The 16,695-nt window shown below is 40.7% G+C and overlaps 1 protein-coding gene across 3 annotated transcripts in view; it reads right to left on the bottom strand.

The window, feature by feature from the left end:
- The window catches only part of slc9a5 (solute carrier family 9 member A5), a 231,314-nt gene that overhangs the window by 77,869 nt on the left and 136,750 nt on the right, over positions 1-16,695 (bottom strand). For all 3 annotated transcript variants that reach the window (XM_073069866.1, XM_073069867.1, XM_073069868.1), the window contains exons 7-8: positions 16,243-16,445; positions 764-853 (exon numbers count right to left, since the gene is read on the bottom strand). In XM_073069866.1, the coding sequence (XP_072925967.1) occupies positions 764-853; positions 16,243-16,445 (293 nt within the window). The remainder of the gene's footprint in view (positions 1-763; positions 854-16,242; positions 16,446-16,695) is intronic.

Here is a 16,695-nt window from a genome sequence, read left to right as displayed (position 1 = left end):
ATGGAACAGTTAGTAGGAAGAAGAAAAAGGAAAAAGATATAAAATGGCCCATTTCAGTTAACCCAGTCCAAATATGCACATAAAGTGGAACTCATCTTGAAGTTGTTCTTTCCACTCACGCACTGGAGCCGTGGTCTGCATGAAAGCACCCACCACATTCAGAACTCCCCTTGAAATCCATCTCAAACTAACAGGCTCTCTTTCCTTCCTCCTCTGTGACACTCTGTGCAACAGCATGCTCTTTCCCATGGCACTCACAGTCATCTTTCCTCCTGTCCGCTCTGCAGCTCTCCCTAGAAAGACCACAAACCCCACCAACGTCCATCAGAAATCAGCTCTCTCTACAACCTTCTCCAAATTCCACCATCCTAATTTACTGACACAACATTCCCAAGCTGAACATCATAGCCCCTTATCTTTATCTAAAGCCAAAACATTCTACCAGCAGGGCACACTGCTTCTGCAGAAACAGCTAAAATGAAGTATCTATAGTAGGAATCTTAACCAGAGCATTATAGTTGTGCAACTGATTGATTGGTTTTGTTCCCTGTGAAACATGCAAAACAAACTAGGCCAGTTAAGCAAATGTCTATTTAAAGAACACCTTATGTACCCACATATATGCTTGGGTTTGTAGGTTGTGAGCCAATGCCTGACAGACTTACAACAGAGGCGATCAAGGACAATAGCTAACAAGAGTGTAAAAACAGATTAATTTTAAACCAATCGATAACAAATTAAATTATTAGATCTGAGTACCTACACGTTCATGTAACTCTTCATTCAACGTTGGCTTGTGATGATCGCTACGCTTTACCTTCAGCCATTTAATAAGAGGTTTGATCGTCAACCCCTGAAAATAGAGATATGTTAGAAGTGGTCGGTTTATAATCACAGAAAGTGCTCAAAGCAATGAAGCAAAGGTTTACTTGGTCCTGGAAACCTCAGGTGACTCAGTAGCCCATTAGTTGCCTACTGTTGAATTCTGATTTCCAGTGCATTCATGTTGTTTAACACCCAAATCAAACTGACCCTCTTAATTTTAATGGTCAATTATTGAATGTCAATGATGAAGGTACAAAAGCATATTATTTATACATTTGTTAATTACTCTTATGTTGATGACAATTTTAATACGTTAGCTGCAAAGGAGGTGTATCGAGGCAAATTTGGATATTATGTATCTCTGATTAACTCAGTATGAACAACAGCCACTGCTCTGAGAAGGAGTATAGACTCAGTGGCCACTTTATTAGGTAACCAACAATATCCAGAGAGAGGCAGTTCTGAGGGTGAAAATGCTTTGTTAATGAGAGAGGTGAGAGGGGAATGGCCAGACTGGTACTTTATGTGGATTTTGTGAAACTTGCTTCATATTCAACCATGTTGCTTCACTATAAAGATCTGAAGAAAGGATCATCCTTCACTGCTACTAAAGTGAGGAGTACACTCAGTGGTACAAGCAACAGTAATTCAAATAACTACACATTACAACAGCGGTGTGCAGAAGAGCATCTCAGAATGCATAAACATTGAACCTTGAAGTGGATGGGCCACAGCAGCAGAAGACCATGAACACACTCTCAGTGGCCAATCTACTGGGTATAGGGTGTACCTAATAAAGTAGCCGCTCAGTGTACATCTCACATTAGTAGCATTGAAGGATGACCCTTGATTCAGATCTTTATAGTGAAGTAACATGGTTGAATATGAAGCATGTTTCATAAAATCCACATAAAGTGAACCACTAGGTTCCAAACATTTAAATCCTTTCCCAGAAATGCTTTATTTGTACAGCTAATCCTTCTGTCATGGCAATATCTGGCTATAATTATGTGGTTGAACAGTCCACAATAACATCACATGCCTTCCATTACATCAGACCTCTAGGAGCCAATTAAAGCCTAGACAATGCATATACTGCTAACAGCACCTGAGTGGTAAAATATTTGTTCAAAACTGCAGATTTTGGACGGCTGAAGCATTGAAAGTGTTTCAGCCTGAAATGTTAACTCTGTTTCTCTTTGGACAGATACAAGCATTTTGAGTTTTCATTTTACCATCCCACTGCTATTGAGTTTTAAGTGTAACTAATGGGAAGCCAATTCTGATTGCTTTTTACAAGCATTACAAGTGTGGAGACCTAACATTGAGTCATTGTAATAAACATCATTAAAAGTCCTTAAACTGTTTTGACTTAGGAAGAATAGCTTGTGTTAGGGAGCAGTAGGATGCCACATGGCCAAGATGAATCAACATGTTTGCTTTAAGGGGAATGTTGTTAAGTAATGATGAAGAAAGAAGATGAAGGGGAGTGAATATATGAGGTGAGGCAGAAGCTTGCTTGTAGCCTAAACAATGGAAATAGTCTCCTGAGCTCAATTTGTTTCTGTACTCTAAGTTTTACAGTGTCCAGCGAAAGCTTCCTGGATGTCATGTTTCAAAGCTGAGACTACAGGGAAGATGGAAGTAGGTTCTAACCCTAATGATGTGAAGTAACTTCCTAGCCTGATTAGATACCCAATATGGAATTCCAATCTGAAACCACAGATATTCTGTCCTTTATTTTGCTGTGAAGCCAAAACTATTACATAAGAAATGTGTATTTTTCTTATTGCTTTCTATCTGAATTGTTCAATCTCTTTTCTGAATGAGGGGGTATTTAACAAAATAATAGTTGTTTCTGTTAAAAAGAAGCTGGATAATGAGAGCTGCTATTTTAGTTTCAGTTGAATAATTCTAGTGACTCATCCGTGCTTCTGCAGTGTGACAGCTCCTGGAATACAAAGACATTTGATTGTTCAACACTGGTAGCTGCTAGAACAAAACTGATACAAGTGGTGCTTTAAATGTTTTTTATTGCATATTACAAGCTTCATATTCAACAAAGTAAATGTTGAACATGGGTAGCGGGATAACAACACACACACACACACACACACACACACACACTTTATTTGTTCTCTCCATCATCTAATCTATGCATTTCATTCTAGAATTGAACAGACCTAGTTTTTGTTATTTGAAAGACAAAGACTAATGACATTTGGAGCACTTAACTTGAAGTTCATGCTCAGTAATTATTATAATTAATGACGCAAATGGCAAAAACTAAGAACACATCAGATACTGTATATACAATACTTCCTGCATCATTGCATTGAGCTGCGTTTGATGTTTGACATGACTCTCTGGTAAATAAAGAGGATGACTTCTCCAAGGCAATGTAATCAAAACCCCAGTTGCAGTAAAATGTCTCCTTCTCAATCAGCTAAAGAAACTACAGTACATTGAGCACAAACAAGAGAGAATCTATAGATGCTGGGAATCCAAGCAACACACGCGCACACACACACACGCACACGCACACACGCGCTGGAGGATCTCGGCAGGTCTGGCAGCATATATGGTTAAAAAGTACAGCCAAAGTTTCGGGTCTCGGCCCAAAATGTTGACTGTACTTTTTGCCATAGATGTTGCCGGGCCTGCTGAGTTCCTTCAGCATTTTGTGAGTATATTGAGTGCACTCATTCAGCACCCAATCAACTGCTCTATTGATCTCATGTTGGTAATGCTGCAGTGCCCTTCAACTCATTTACCCTCCAAGCTATTTGACTTGTCCACATCTCCAGGCAATTTCTATATCATCTTTTCTCTATCCTCTTACTTCAATTGTCCCAATCGCTCTCAGTTCCACAAAGGTGCTTTCCAATCTCCTCTCTGTGTTCAGAGACTTTCAGCTCTGTTGAGATACATTTCATTCCTTCAATGTAAAGTTTTCCAGAATATCAAAAGTTTAGTCTTTTATTCAGCTTGACATGAATCTTAGATCCTCTCCTCTTGTGACATGGCTCTAATTAACACTATTTGCTTCTACATTTGCATAATCATAACTCTGCTTTCCCTCCTTAGGTTTGTTTCAAAAGTTTCTAATTGAGTTTCTGGTCTTACATTCTTGCAATATGTCAGCATTTCCCCACTATCAATTCTGACATGACCGATAATGAATTTTGCCCTTAACTATCTGTCCCATTTTCTATACAACTGCACACAACTCTGTCAGCATTTTCTTTTAGGAATGTTGTAGTTCAGCTGCTGTCTTGATTAATATCTGCAACTTTAGATCAGATTGGATGTTTATATAAATGTTAGTACAGATCTAAAATCTGCCTTTGGCTGATAATTTTAAACAACTTACAAATATCATCAACAAACTGAATGCTAAAAATCTGGAATACACATGTATACTTTGAAAACATCAACAGGCCCAGCAGGGTCTCCGAAAGAGAAAACAGCTGATGTTTCACATCGTAGAACACAAAACAAAACAGAATACAGCTCAGGAACAAGCTCTATGGCCCACGATGTCTGTACTCATGAAACCAGTTAAACTAATTCCATCTGCCTGTGTGCGGTCTACACCTTTATTCCCTGCCTGTTCACGTGCCTATCCAAATTCCTACAAACACTGCTATTATAACTGCTTCCACCACCTCCCCAGGAATATGTTTTAGGTACCCAAGGTGCATAAAAAGGTACCTTACATATTTACCTTAAATTTTTACTCCCCTCACTTTAAAGATGCTCCCTCTGCTAAAAACACTTTGACTATCTAGTATATCTGTATAGTAGAGCTCGTATCAGGTTTCCTCTCAGCCACTTGTATTTCAGAGAAAGCAAACCACATTTGTCCAAACCTTCCTTACAGCTAATATTCTCTAATCAAAGCAACACCCTGGTAAACCTCTTCTGCAAGGTTTCCACATCCTTCCTGTAACGCGGTAACCAGAATTGCATGCTGCCTCACTGCACTTCCATCATTTTCTATTTTTATTTCAGATTCCCAGCTTTTCTTTGTACTACATTGACTGATATAGGATAACACATAGTATGCCTTACCATCAATATTTTGTGTTGCAACTTTCAGGGAGCTTTGAACATGCATCCTGAGGCCCCTCTGTGCACCAGTGCTTCTAAGGCTCCTGCTATTTAGGTATATCTTTCTCTTACATTTGGCATAAAGTGCAATACTTGCTCTAATTGAACACCATCTGCTATTTGTCTGCCCAGATTTCCAACTGGTCTATAATCCACTGCATGCTTTGACAAACTTCTTCACTATCTAAAACTTTGTCTATTTTTGTGTCATATGCAAACTTACTAATCAGCCCACCTACATTTTCATCCTATCATATTTTTTATATATATATTAAAAAACAAACATTTTATACTGTCCATCTAGTCTCTCCACTCTGTCGTAATCCAGGGTTTCAACCCAAAATGTCAACCTTTTTTCCTTCCCACAGATGGTGCTTGACATGTTGAACTCCTCCAGCAAATTGTTTGTTGCTCTCCAGGTTCCAACATCTGCAATCTCTTATGTCTAGAAGCAAAAGAGGTCCCAGCACCAACCCTTGCAGAACACACTGGGCTCAGATCTCCAGTCAGAATAACACCACTTCACCCTCTGTCTTCTACAGCCAAGCCAGTTTTGAATCCATTCTACCAGGTCACCATGGATTCCACATGCCTTCATCTGCTGAATCAGCCTATCATGACAGATCTTGTGGAACGCTTTACAGAAGTCCATGTAAACAACATCTACTACTCTCCCCTCATCAGTCATCTTTGTGACTTCAATCAAGTTCATAAGACGTGACTTCCCCTGTACAAAGCCACACTGAAAATCCTTAATAATTCCATGCTTTGCAAATATGATCAAATCTTATCCCTAAGAATCTTGCCCAATAACATCCTTGAACTGATACAAGGCTACAATTTACTGGCTTGTCTCCTCTGCTTTAATTTTAAAACAGTAGTTATTCTTTAGTCCCTTGGGACCTCATGTGGTGAAAGAGAATAGAGATCTCCTTGAGGGTTCTAGAGATCTCTTCCCTTACCTCCGTCAGTAACCTGAGACAGATCCCATCAGGCCTTGAGGACTTATTCACCTTAAGGTCTTTCAAGAGACCCAACTTCTTGATATCATGGCTTAAAGTATTAAGATATGCCTTCCTCCTCTCACTGTCCTCTATGCTTTTCCCTCCATGGTGTCTACCAATGCAAAATACTCTTTAGTACTTTGCCCCCTTCCTCTGGTTCCAGACACAAATTCTTGCAATGGTCCCTACCTTTCCTCACCTTCCATTTTGTTTTTAATGTATTGCTTATATAAAGTGTCCTGTGATCATCATTAATCCTATTCACCAAGGACACTCCATGGTCTTTTTTAAGCCTCCTTAGTCCCCGTTTAAAATTTCACTGCTATCTTTCTATTCCTCAAGGACCTTCGCTGATGCCAACTTTGTTAACCTTACATATGCTTCCTTCTTCTTAAAGAACAGATCTGCACCCAACTTCACATAATCTTCAACCTTGCTCTGTTTAAAGGAGTGCAGGGAAGACGCAAGTCAGTAAAATAGCAAGATGAATAAGCAAGATGGCATATTAAAAGGCACTGGGCTTCATTCCCGGAACAACAGAAACGAAGTAACAAGTTGTTTGACTGGACAAAATTGTGACTGTGTTTGTGTCTCTGTGATATTATAAAGGGGATTCAGATCACAAATGAACAGAGTGACCCCCACATTCAAGATTGCTCAGAGCAGGTTTAAATCTCCAGCCAGAAGCAGCGAGTGAAAGGGAGCCATTTGAAAAAGACAAGTAAGGAGCAAATTTTATTTGAGCCAATAAAAAGAAAGGAGGTGTAAGCGGAGCAGCCATTGTAGGAGTGGGTGACTTTGGCAAGAACATGTGTGGGCAAGCACAGCCAGAGGTTCTAAGTAAGTTTCAAGGAACTTATTTTACTTTTTCTTCATCTATCAGTACATACGTACTGAGTTCACTGAGAATGGGTCCAATGTTAGTGGTATGTACTTTGTGAAAGATGTGGGATCTCTGCAGACCTTAAGTTCCCCTGATAACTATCTCTGTATGAAGTGCATTGAGCTGCACCTCTTTATTGACCATGTTAAGGAACAGAAACTGCAGCTTGATGAGTTTGGCTCACATGGGAGAATGAGGTGGTGACAGGTGGGAGCTAAGAGAGGTAGTCACCCTTAAGTTGAAGGAGGCAGGTACCTGGGTGACTGGCAGGAGAGAGAAAGGGAATAGGCAGCCAATGCAGAGTACCCCCGTGGACATTCCACTCAATAATAAGTAAACCACTTTGGATACTGAGCAAGTGCTTGGGAAGCTGAAAGGTCTGAAGATAGATAAGTCACATAAACCAGATGGACTATGCACCAAGGTTCTGAAAGAGGTAGCTGAAGAAATAGTGGAGGCTAAGTAATGATCTTTCAAGTATCAATAGCTTCTGGATGATTCTGGAGGACTGCAAAATTACAAATGTCACTGCAAGGAAGCAGAAGAAAGGAAATTATAGGCCAGCGAGATTGACTACAGTGGTGGAGAAGATGTTGGAGCCCATTACTTCGGATGGGGTAATAGGTATTGGAGGTACATGGCAAAATAAACCAAAGTCAGCACAGTTTCCTCAAGAGGAAATCTCACCTGACAAATCTGTTGGAATTCTTTGAGCAAATACCAAGCAGGATAGGCAAAGGAGAATTAGTGGATGTTGTGCACTTGGATTTTCAGAAAGCATTTGACAAAGGCCTGCACATGAGGCTACTTAACAAGGTAAGAGCCCATGATATTACAGGTAAGATATTAGCATGGATAAAAGGCTGATTGACTGGCAGGAGGCAAAGAGTGGAAATAAAGGGGGCCCTTTCTAGTTGGCTGTCAGTGACCCACAGTGTTCTGCAGGGATTGGTATTGTAACCACTTTTTTCCCCACATTAAATATCAATGGTTCATGAAAATAATCCCAGAAATGAAAGGGTTAACATATGAGGAGCATTTGATAGCTCTGGCCTGTACTTGCTGAAGTTTAGGAGAATGAGGGAGTTGGATCTCATCGAAACCTATTAAATAGGCTAAATAGTCTGGGGGGTGGGGGGAGGGAGGATGTTTCCTATTGTTCAGCCTCTGAATACAGAGACGTCATTTAGAACCAAGATGAGGAGGAATTCCTTTAGCCAGAAAGTAGTGAATTTGTGGAAGCCAAGTTGCTGAGTATATTTAAAACAGAGGTTGATAGGTTCTTGATTAGTCAGGGTGTCAAAGGTTATGGGGAGAAGGGAGAAGAATGGGGTTGAGAGATATAATAAATCATTCATGATGGAATGATGAAACAGAACTGATGGGCTGAATGGCCTAATTCTGCTCTTATAGTTTATGAACTGCTCCCAATGAAAAGCTGCAAATCATTATTTATGCACTGATAATTGCCATTTGTGTAACATCGCATCTGAATAATTATTTCACAGTTACAAAATGCTTTGATAGCATATGTTCTTTTCATAAATTAATCTGAACCACAGGATTCAAGTTAGTAAGTGCACTCAAAAGAAAATCTCGGTCCTTACAGTAGAATTTTGATGAATGCTAGTATTTGAAATGCTGTCTCTAATAAGGGCTGTCCTTGACATTCTGTAGGAGTCACAATATCTGGCTGTTTACTCATTTTGATTTGGTCTGCATTTTAATCCTCTTTCCTCTTGTTCAGATATAACTCGTATTGTAAACTCTTGCCATAACCTGACTGTCTGACTCATTAGATGGTGTGAATCATTTGATGAATCATTTCCTTTGATCTTGAAAAGGAAGGTGTGCTATACTCTCTTACTGTTACCATATTATACTTCCTCCTGCCTCCCCCCCCCCCCCCACCCTTACTCTGACTTCTCTTAAGAAAGACAACAGAATTAACAGGACAGAAAGTTCAGGAAGGGATCGGAGAGTATGGCCAAGTGCAATAGGAATCGATGTGAGAGGTGAGGGGAGTAATGGATTAAAAGTATTATATACGAATGCACGAAGTATAAGAAATAAAGTGGATGAGCTTAAGGCTCAGTTGGAAATTGGCAAGTATGATGTTGTAGGAATAACAGAGACATGGCTGCAAGAGGACCAAGGCTGGGAAATGAATATTAGTTAAGACCAAGGTTGGGCCCTTGAAAACAGAAACAGGTGAATTTATTATGGGGAACAAGGAAATGGCAGATGAGTTGAACAGGTACTTTGGATCTGTCTTCACTAGGGAAGACACAAACAATCTCCCAGATGTAATAGTGGCCAGAGGACCTAGGGTAACAGAGGAACTGAAGGAATTTCATGTTAGGCAGAAAATGGTGTTGGGTAGACTGATGGGGCTGAAGGCTGATAAATCTCCAGGGCCTGATGGTCTGCAGCTCAGGGTACTTAAGGAGGTGGCTCTAGAAATCGTGGATGCATTGGTAATCATTTTCCAATGTTCTATAGATTTAGGATCAGTTCCTGTGGATTGGAGGGTAGTTAATGTTATCCCACTTTTTAAGAAAGGAGAGAGAGAGGAAACAGGGAATTATAGACCAGTTAGCCTGACATCAGTGGTGGGGAAGATGCTGGAATCAAATGATAAAAGATGAAATAGCGGCACATTTGGATAGCAGTAACAGGATCGGTCCAAGTCAGCATGAATTTACGAAGGGGAAATCATGCTTGACTAATCTTCTGGAATTTTTTGAGGATGTAACTATGAAAATGGACAAGGGAGAGCCAGTGTATATAGTGTACCTGGACTTTCAGAAAGCCTTTGATAAGGCCCCACATAAGAGATTAGTGGGCAAAATTAGAACACATGGTATTGGAGGTAGGGTACTGACATGGATAGAAAATTGGTTTGCAGAGAGGAAACATAGAATAGGGATTAACGGGCCCCTTTCAGAATGGCAGGCAGTGACTAGTGGGATACCGCAAGGCTTGGTGCTGGGACCGCAGCTATTTACAATATATATATTAATGATTTAGATGAAGGGATTAAAAGTAACATTAGCAAATTGCAGATGACACAAAGCTGGGTGGCAGAGTGAAATATGAGGAGGATGTTAGGAGAATGCAGGGTGACTTGGACAGGTTGGGTGAGTGGGCAGATGCATGGCAGATGCAGTTTAATGTGGATAAATGTGAGGTTATCCACTTTGGTGGCAAGAACAGAAAGGCAGATTACTATCTGAATGGTGTCAAGTTCGGAAAAGGGGAAGTACAACGAGATCTAGGTGTCCTTGTTCATCAGTCACTGAAAGTAAGCATGTAGGTATAGCAAGCAGTAAAGAAAGCTAATGACATGTTGGCCTTCATAACAAGGGGAGTTGAGTATAGCAGCAAAGAGGTCCTTCTGTAGTTGTACAGGGCCCTGGTGAGACCACACCTGGAGTACTGTGTGCAGTTTTGGTCTCCAAATTTGAGGAAGGACATTCTTGCAATTGAGGAGTGCAGCGTAGGTTCATGAGGTTAATTCCCAGAATGGTGGGACTGTCATATGTTGAAAGATTGGAGTGAATGGGCTCATATACACTGGAATTTAGAAGCATGAGAGGGGATCTGATTGAAACATACAAGATTATTAAGGGATTGAACACGCTAGAGGCAGGAAACATGTTCCCGATGTTGGGGGAGTCCAAAACTAGAGGCCACAATTTAAGAATAAGGGGTAGACCATTTAGAATGGAGTTCAGGAAAATCTTTTTCACCCAGAGAGTTGTGGATCTATGGAATGCTCTGCCTCAGAAGGCAGTGGAGGTCAATTCTCTGGATGCTTTCAAGAAAGAGTTAGATAGAGCTCTTAAAGATACAGAGTCAAGGGATATGGGGAGAAGGCAGGAATGGGGTACTGATTGTGGATGATTAGCCATGATCACAGTGAATGGTGGTGCTGGCTCGAAGGGCTGAATGGCCTACTCCTGCACCCATTGCCTATTCACTTCCCGGTCTGACGAAGGGCCTCAGCCCATAACGTCAACTGTCTACTCTTCATTTGATGCAACTTGGTCTGCTGAGTTCCTCCAACATTTTGAATTTCCAGGATCTAAAGATCTTCTTGTGTTTGAGAAACCTACTCTTTCCACTGCCATCAAAATTTCTGACCAAATCAGAAATGCTGTAGATACTCAGCAGTTCAGGCAGCATATATAGAGTTAACTTTTCAGGTCAAAGACCCTTCATCAGAGTGGAAACGCGAGAAAAAAAGTATTTTAAGCTTGTTGTGGGGTGGAACAAGGATCTATATATAACAGGGTGGAGTCTGAGGTTAAACACTTTACAGTGCCAGCAATCGGGGTTTAATTCACACTGCTATCTGTACAGAGTTTCTACATTCTCCCTGTGTACACATGGGTTTCCTCCAGGTGCTGCAGTTTCTCCTACGCTCCAAAGATGCAGTTACATAGTAAGCTGTGGACATGCTACGTTGGCACTGGAAGTACGGCATCACGTGTGGGCTGCCTCAAGCACATCCTCAAACTGAGCTAGTCATGATTGAAAACAGTGCATTTCACAAACATATTTCGATGTACATGTGACAAATAAAGCTAATCTTCATCTTAAAATCTTAATCTTCATCCAGGTGTTCCAGATATTGTCTATCCATACATCATTTTCTTTTATTCAATTTCAGATTCCCAGATTTTATTTTAATTGACAAAATATGTCCACATACTTTACATCTCTTCCAGATAACCACTTCCACCCTTTCTGGTGGTTGGTTTTCACTCTAACAGTCTAGTTGAATTTTGGGTTTCCTTCTTTAACTTTGTTCCTGTCATACTCTCCTGCTGTTTCTTTTGTCTGGCTTCAATGATGAGACCTCCTGAGGTGGAGATGGTTGTGATCTTCATGTTCTTAGAGGTAAATATCACAAACAATTAGTCCTGGTTCAACCACATGGATACAACAGCCTGGAAGGTACACCGATTCCTCTACTTCCTCAAAAGTCTAAGGAAATACAGCATGTCTTACCAAAATTAATAGATGTACCATAGAAAACATCCTATGCAGCAGCATCATCACAGTTTGGTACGGCAACTGCTCTCCCCAAGACCACATGCAATTTTAGAGAGCTGTGAACACAGCCTAGTCCATCACAAACCAAAAGCCCCTCCATTGACTCCATCTACACTTTGCACAGATCTGGAAAGGAGACAACAATCAAGAACCCCTCCTACTCAATTCATTGTCTATTCTCCTCTCCACCGTTGGACAAAAGATACAAAAACCTGAGAGCACAAACCACTAGACTCAGGACAGCTTCTAGCACATCGTTATCACATTCTTAAACACACTTCTCATGAGATGAGAGACAAACACTAGTACTCTTTATCTTCCAGTCTACCCTGTAATGTCTCTTGAGCTCTATTTGTCTACCTGCTCTGCACTCTCTCTGTAACTGCAACAATTTATTTCTGCATTGTTGGTGATTACTATGTATGGAAAGATTTATCTGGATGGTTGCAAACAAAGCTTTACACTGCATCTCAAGACATGTGACAATGAAAACTATCAATCTACCCTTGCACTTTGTAAATGTGAATTGCACTTTCTCAAATTGCAAAATTATATTCTGCATTCTGTTTAGATATATAGACAGAAAATGATTGATATGTTGCTTCTGGCCAAGCTGATTCTTTCCAGGAGCTTCATATTTATGATCACCGAATTAACATTGTTTGCAGCAATAATTCATTCTACTAGTTTTAAGACCTTGTTATTGCAAACATATTTTATGAAGAGTATTGAGACTCCAGAGAAGGGGAATAATAGGCTTTACTATTTCACTCAGCTGTACTTGATAGCAATGATTCACTATTGTGCTCTACATCATTCTGAGGAACCCATCTGCTCAATCTGTGTGCCACTAATGACAGGGACCTGGCTCAAACACATTGCCTCCGTTGGAACTCACAGCTCAGAATTGCCCAAAGCTCAATGTTGGAAGAATGCCTCCATTTTGGACAGATCAGGACAAGTAGTGGGGGGTTTAGGCCATCCATCTCCAGCCCCCAAAGGCATTCTCTCCAGACTGACCAAGGAACACCATTTACTGAACACAAGACATTCTGCAGACAGCAACACAAACACAGACTTCTGGAGGAACTCTGCAGGTCTGGCAGCATCTACGGAGAGGAATAAACAATTAATGTTTCAGGTCAAAACGCTTCATTAGGACTCATTTGCTCCATTTGTTGACAGACCACCCGGATCTTATAGTCTCTCTTGTAACGGGCTCTTGGAGCTGATGGATGGTGCTATTTACAAACGTTTGTATTCCACTCGCTGTTTGGCTGCACAGCACATCCAACTCAGATTTCTCCAGAGTAACAAGCTCAGTGGTGGGCAGCTCCCATCGTATCCACCGGGAAATGAGAGGGAGACTGGAAGATCCAAGCGATCTACCAACACATGGAACAGGTTCTGTCATTGCCCAGCTTTGGTTGCAGTCACAGTGCTGGTCAGGGTGCAGTCCTAAATGTCCATTTCAGTGCTGAGCAGTTGTACCACCTTCCTTAGACTACCCAAAACCAGTCTTCATGGACAGCTTCTCCTCACTGAGCTGTGGGCATATCAGAGCTGCAGAAGCACCAGCGGAGAGAATCGGAACCAGGAATAAGTTTATTATCACTGACACATATCATGAAATTTGTTGTTTTGTAGTACAGTGCAATTTATCACTTATTACAATAATTTTGCTCTCTTTGCATTAATTTTTAATATATAGTTCTTACTGTAACTTATACTATATGTATTGTATTGTACTGTACTGCTGCTCAAAACAACAACTTTCATGACACATGGCAGTGACAGTAAACCAAACTCTGAATAATATATATAAAATATAATTAGAGCAAAGAGAGATCAGATTGGTCAGGTGATGTTTCATAATTTCATGGACTGTTCAGAAATCTGATAGCAAAAGGAGACGTTTCCTAAAACAGATATTCAAACTCCTGTACCTCCTCCTTGAAGGAAGTAATGAGAGGGTGTGGTGAATGTCCTTCAAGATGGATGCCACCTACTGAGGCATCTCCTTTTGAAGTTTCCTCGATGATGGGGAGGCTAGTGTTCATGATGGAGCTGGCTGAGTTTAGAACTTGCTGCAGCTTTTTCCCAATCCTGTGCGAAGGTGCCTCTATACCAGACAGTGATGTAAGCAGTCAGACTAGTTGGTACAGTACCCTGACTGGTTGCATCTCCATCTGGTATAGACCTGTAGAAATTTACGAGTCTTTGGTATCAGTTCATAATCAGAATCAGGTTTATTATCACCGGCATGTGTGTGAAACTTGTTAACTTAGTAGCAGCAGATCAATGCTACACGATATAGAAGAAAAAATAATTAAGTAAATCAATTACAGTATATGCATATTGAATAAATTAAAAGCTGTGCAAAAACAGAAATAATACATTTAAAAAGTGAGATCGTGTTCATGGGTTCAATGTCCATTTAGGAATTGGATGGCAGAGGGGAAAAAGCTGTTCCCAAATCGCTGAGTGTGTGCCTTCAGGTTTCTGTACCTCCTACCTGATGGTAACAGTGAGAAAAGGGCATGCCCTGGGTGCTGGGGGTCCTTAATAATGGTGTGGTGAACTACATATACCTGTCTGGACACGCCCCCCCCCCCCCACCCCACCGCTGACTGCTCCTGTGGCTCCTCCCACAGACCCCGGTATAAAGGCGATTGGAGGCACTGCCCCTTCCTCAGTCTCCAGGATGTTGTGTGGTGGTCGCTTGCTGCTGACGGTGCTTTCTTCCAGCCAATAAAAGCCTATCTTAACTCACGTTTCCGAGAGTTATTGATGGTGCATCAGATGGACACTGCCCTTCTGAGACACCACTTCTTGAAGATGTCCTGGGTACTTTGTAGGCTAGTACCCAAGATGGAGCCAACTAAACTTATGACCCTCTGCAGCTTCTTTCAGTCCTGTGCGATAGCCACTCCCCTACCCCCATACCAGACAGTGATGCAGCCTGGTCAGAATGCTCTCCATGGCACATCTATAGAAGTTGAGTGTTTTTGCTGACATACCAATCTCTCCAAACTCCTAATGAAATATAGTTGCTTTCTTGCCTTCTTAATAGCTGCATTGGTATGTTGGGACCAGGTTAGCTCCTCAGAGATCTTGACACCCAGGAACTTGAAACTGCTCACTCTCTCCACTTCTGATCACTCTATGAGGATTGGTATGTGTTCCTTCATCTTACCCTTCCTGAAGTCCACAATCAGCTCTTTTGTCTTACTGACGTTGAGTGCAAGGTTGTTGCTGCGACACCACTCCACCAGCTGGTATATCTCGCACCTGTACACCCTCTCGTCTCCATCTGAGATTCTACCAACAATGGCTGTATCAGCAGCAAATTTATATATTTCCCTGCTTCAGCATTGAAAACCACTGGCAGGGAAGGGGTGTGAGCCAGGTTTTACAAGCAGCTGCACTATCAGCAAAGGACTGCTCTGTATACAACTCTGAAACAACCTCCTTTAATGCTGATTCCATTAGAGCTCTTGTTCCTGGGTATGCATTGAGAATACTAAACAAAGCAATAGTATTGATTGATTGCCAAACTGAACAGGTTATATCTGTGGAGAAAGACTAAGCGGGCCAAGTTATTACAGTCTAGAGAACAATACGATGATAATGATTTTATAGAAGTTTGTAGATTTATGAAGTTATAGAAGTGATGTTTGCATTTGTTGGGTGGGATCATAAAATAAACCAGTAACTAATAAATTCAATAGCAGCCTTCTTTACCAGAATGTTGATAGTTTCTAGGTACCACCTCAGGATGTAGCTGAGGCAATAGGTTCATCCTTATTTTCCTTTATATATGCCTATCTAATCAGGAGCAATATGTTGATAAGTTGGCGAGACAAGATGAAGGGATGAGAGAAAGTTTCTGTGTACTGTAAGACCTGGTGGATCCAGTGTCTGTATCAAAAATGATGCAACGCCACTATATACATGGTAATCAGACAAATACACTTTCAATTTGAAGATAGAAGTGAATAATTCTAACTGGAAGTTCAAAGGCAGAATAATGAATGTGGATAAGATACACGAACCGCATGCTGATTAATGGGACTTTGATCATTACACTTCAACAATCAGTGAACATTTTAAGAAATGTAGTATTCTTTGGTGATCCAATCTGCTTTACTTTTCATGGAATAATATTCGAAAGTTAAAGTACCAATATATTGTGCCGGGTAAATAAAAATGTACGAGAAGAAAGTGAGGATTTTTTTCTAGGACACAAATGGGTGCATATTTGAATAAAATATTGCATGCCAGTGCAAATATCAAACTGAAGGACTGCATCAAGTATTATTGAACAATATAAAGCAAGTAAACAGCCACACTCACCTGAACAATCACTGTGAAAAATATAACAGTGATCGTTGTTGCAACAAAATAGTCCTTTGCCTTGATAACCTGACCATTGAGAAGTATGACCAATGCAAAAGCCACCGCACCTCTTAAGCCACCATACGTCATAACAACCTGGTCAATTCTGTCCAACGGGACAAGCCGGAAATGATTTACTACCCAGCTCTGCAGGATTACACCTAGGAATGTAAAAATTGGGCACAGTAAACATTTTCTTCTTTACACAATAATATGAATCATCCTATGATCAGTTATCAAATTCTTAGTTTCAAAAACAGAAATACTTCCATTTATCATGTAGATGCCAGCTGCTTATTTAGAAGATTTAACTTCCTGTAATATTTGAGTTACATATTTGTACTGGAACAGATTTAGGTTTAGATCATATATTACTATGGACATAAAGCCAGATGCAGCTTCAGAAAGACA

This window comes from Hemitrygon akajei, chromosome 17, assembly GCF_048418815.1.
Source record: "Hemitrygon akajei chromosome 17, sHemAka1.3, whole genome shotgun sequence".
Classification (NCBI taxonomy): domain Eukaryota; kingdom Metazoa; phylum Chordata; class Chondrichthyes; order Myliobatiformes; family Dasyatidae; genus Hemitrygon; species Hemitrygon akajei.
This window is presented reverse-complemented; position numbering and strand designations above follow the sequence as displayed.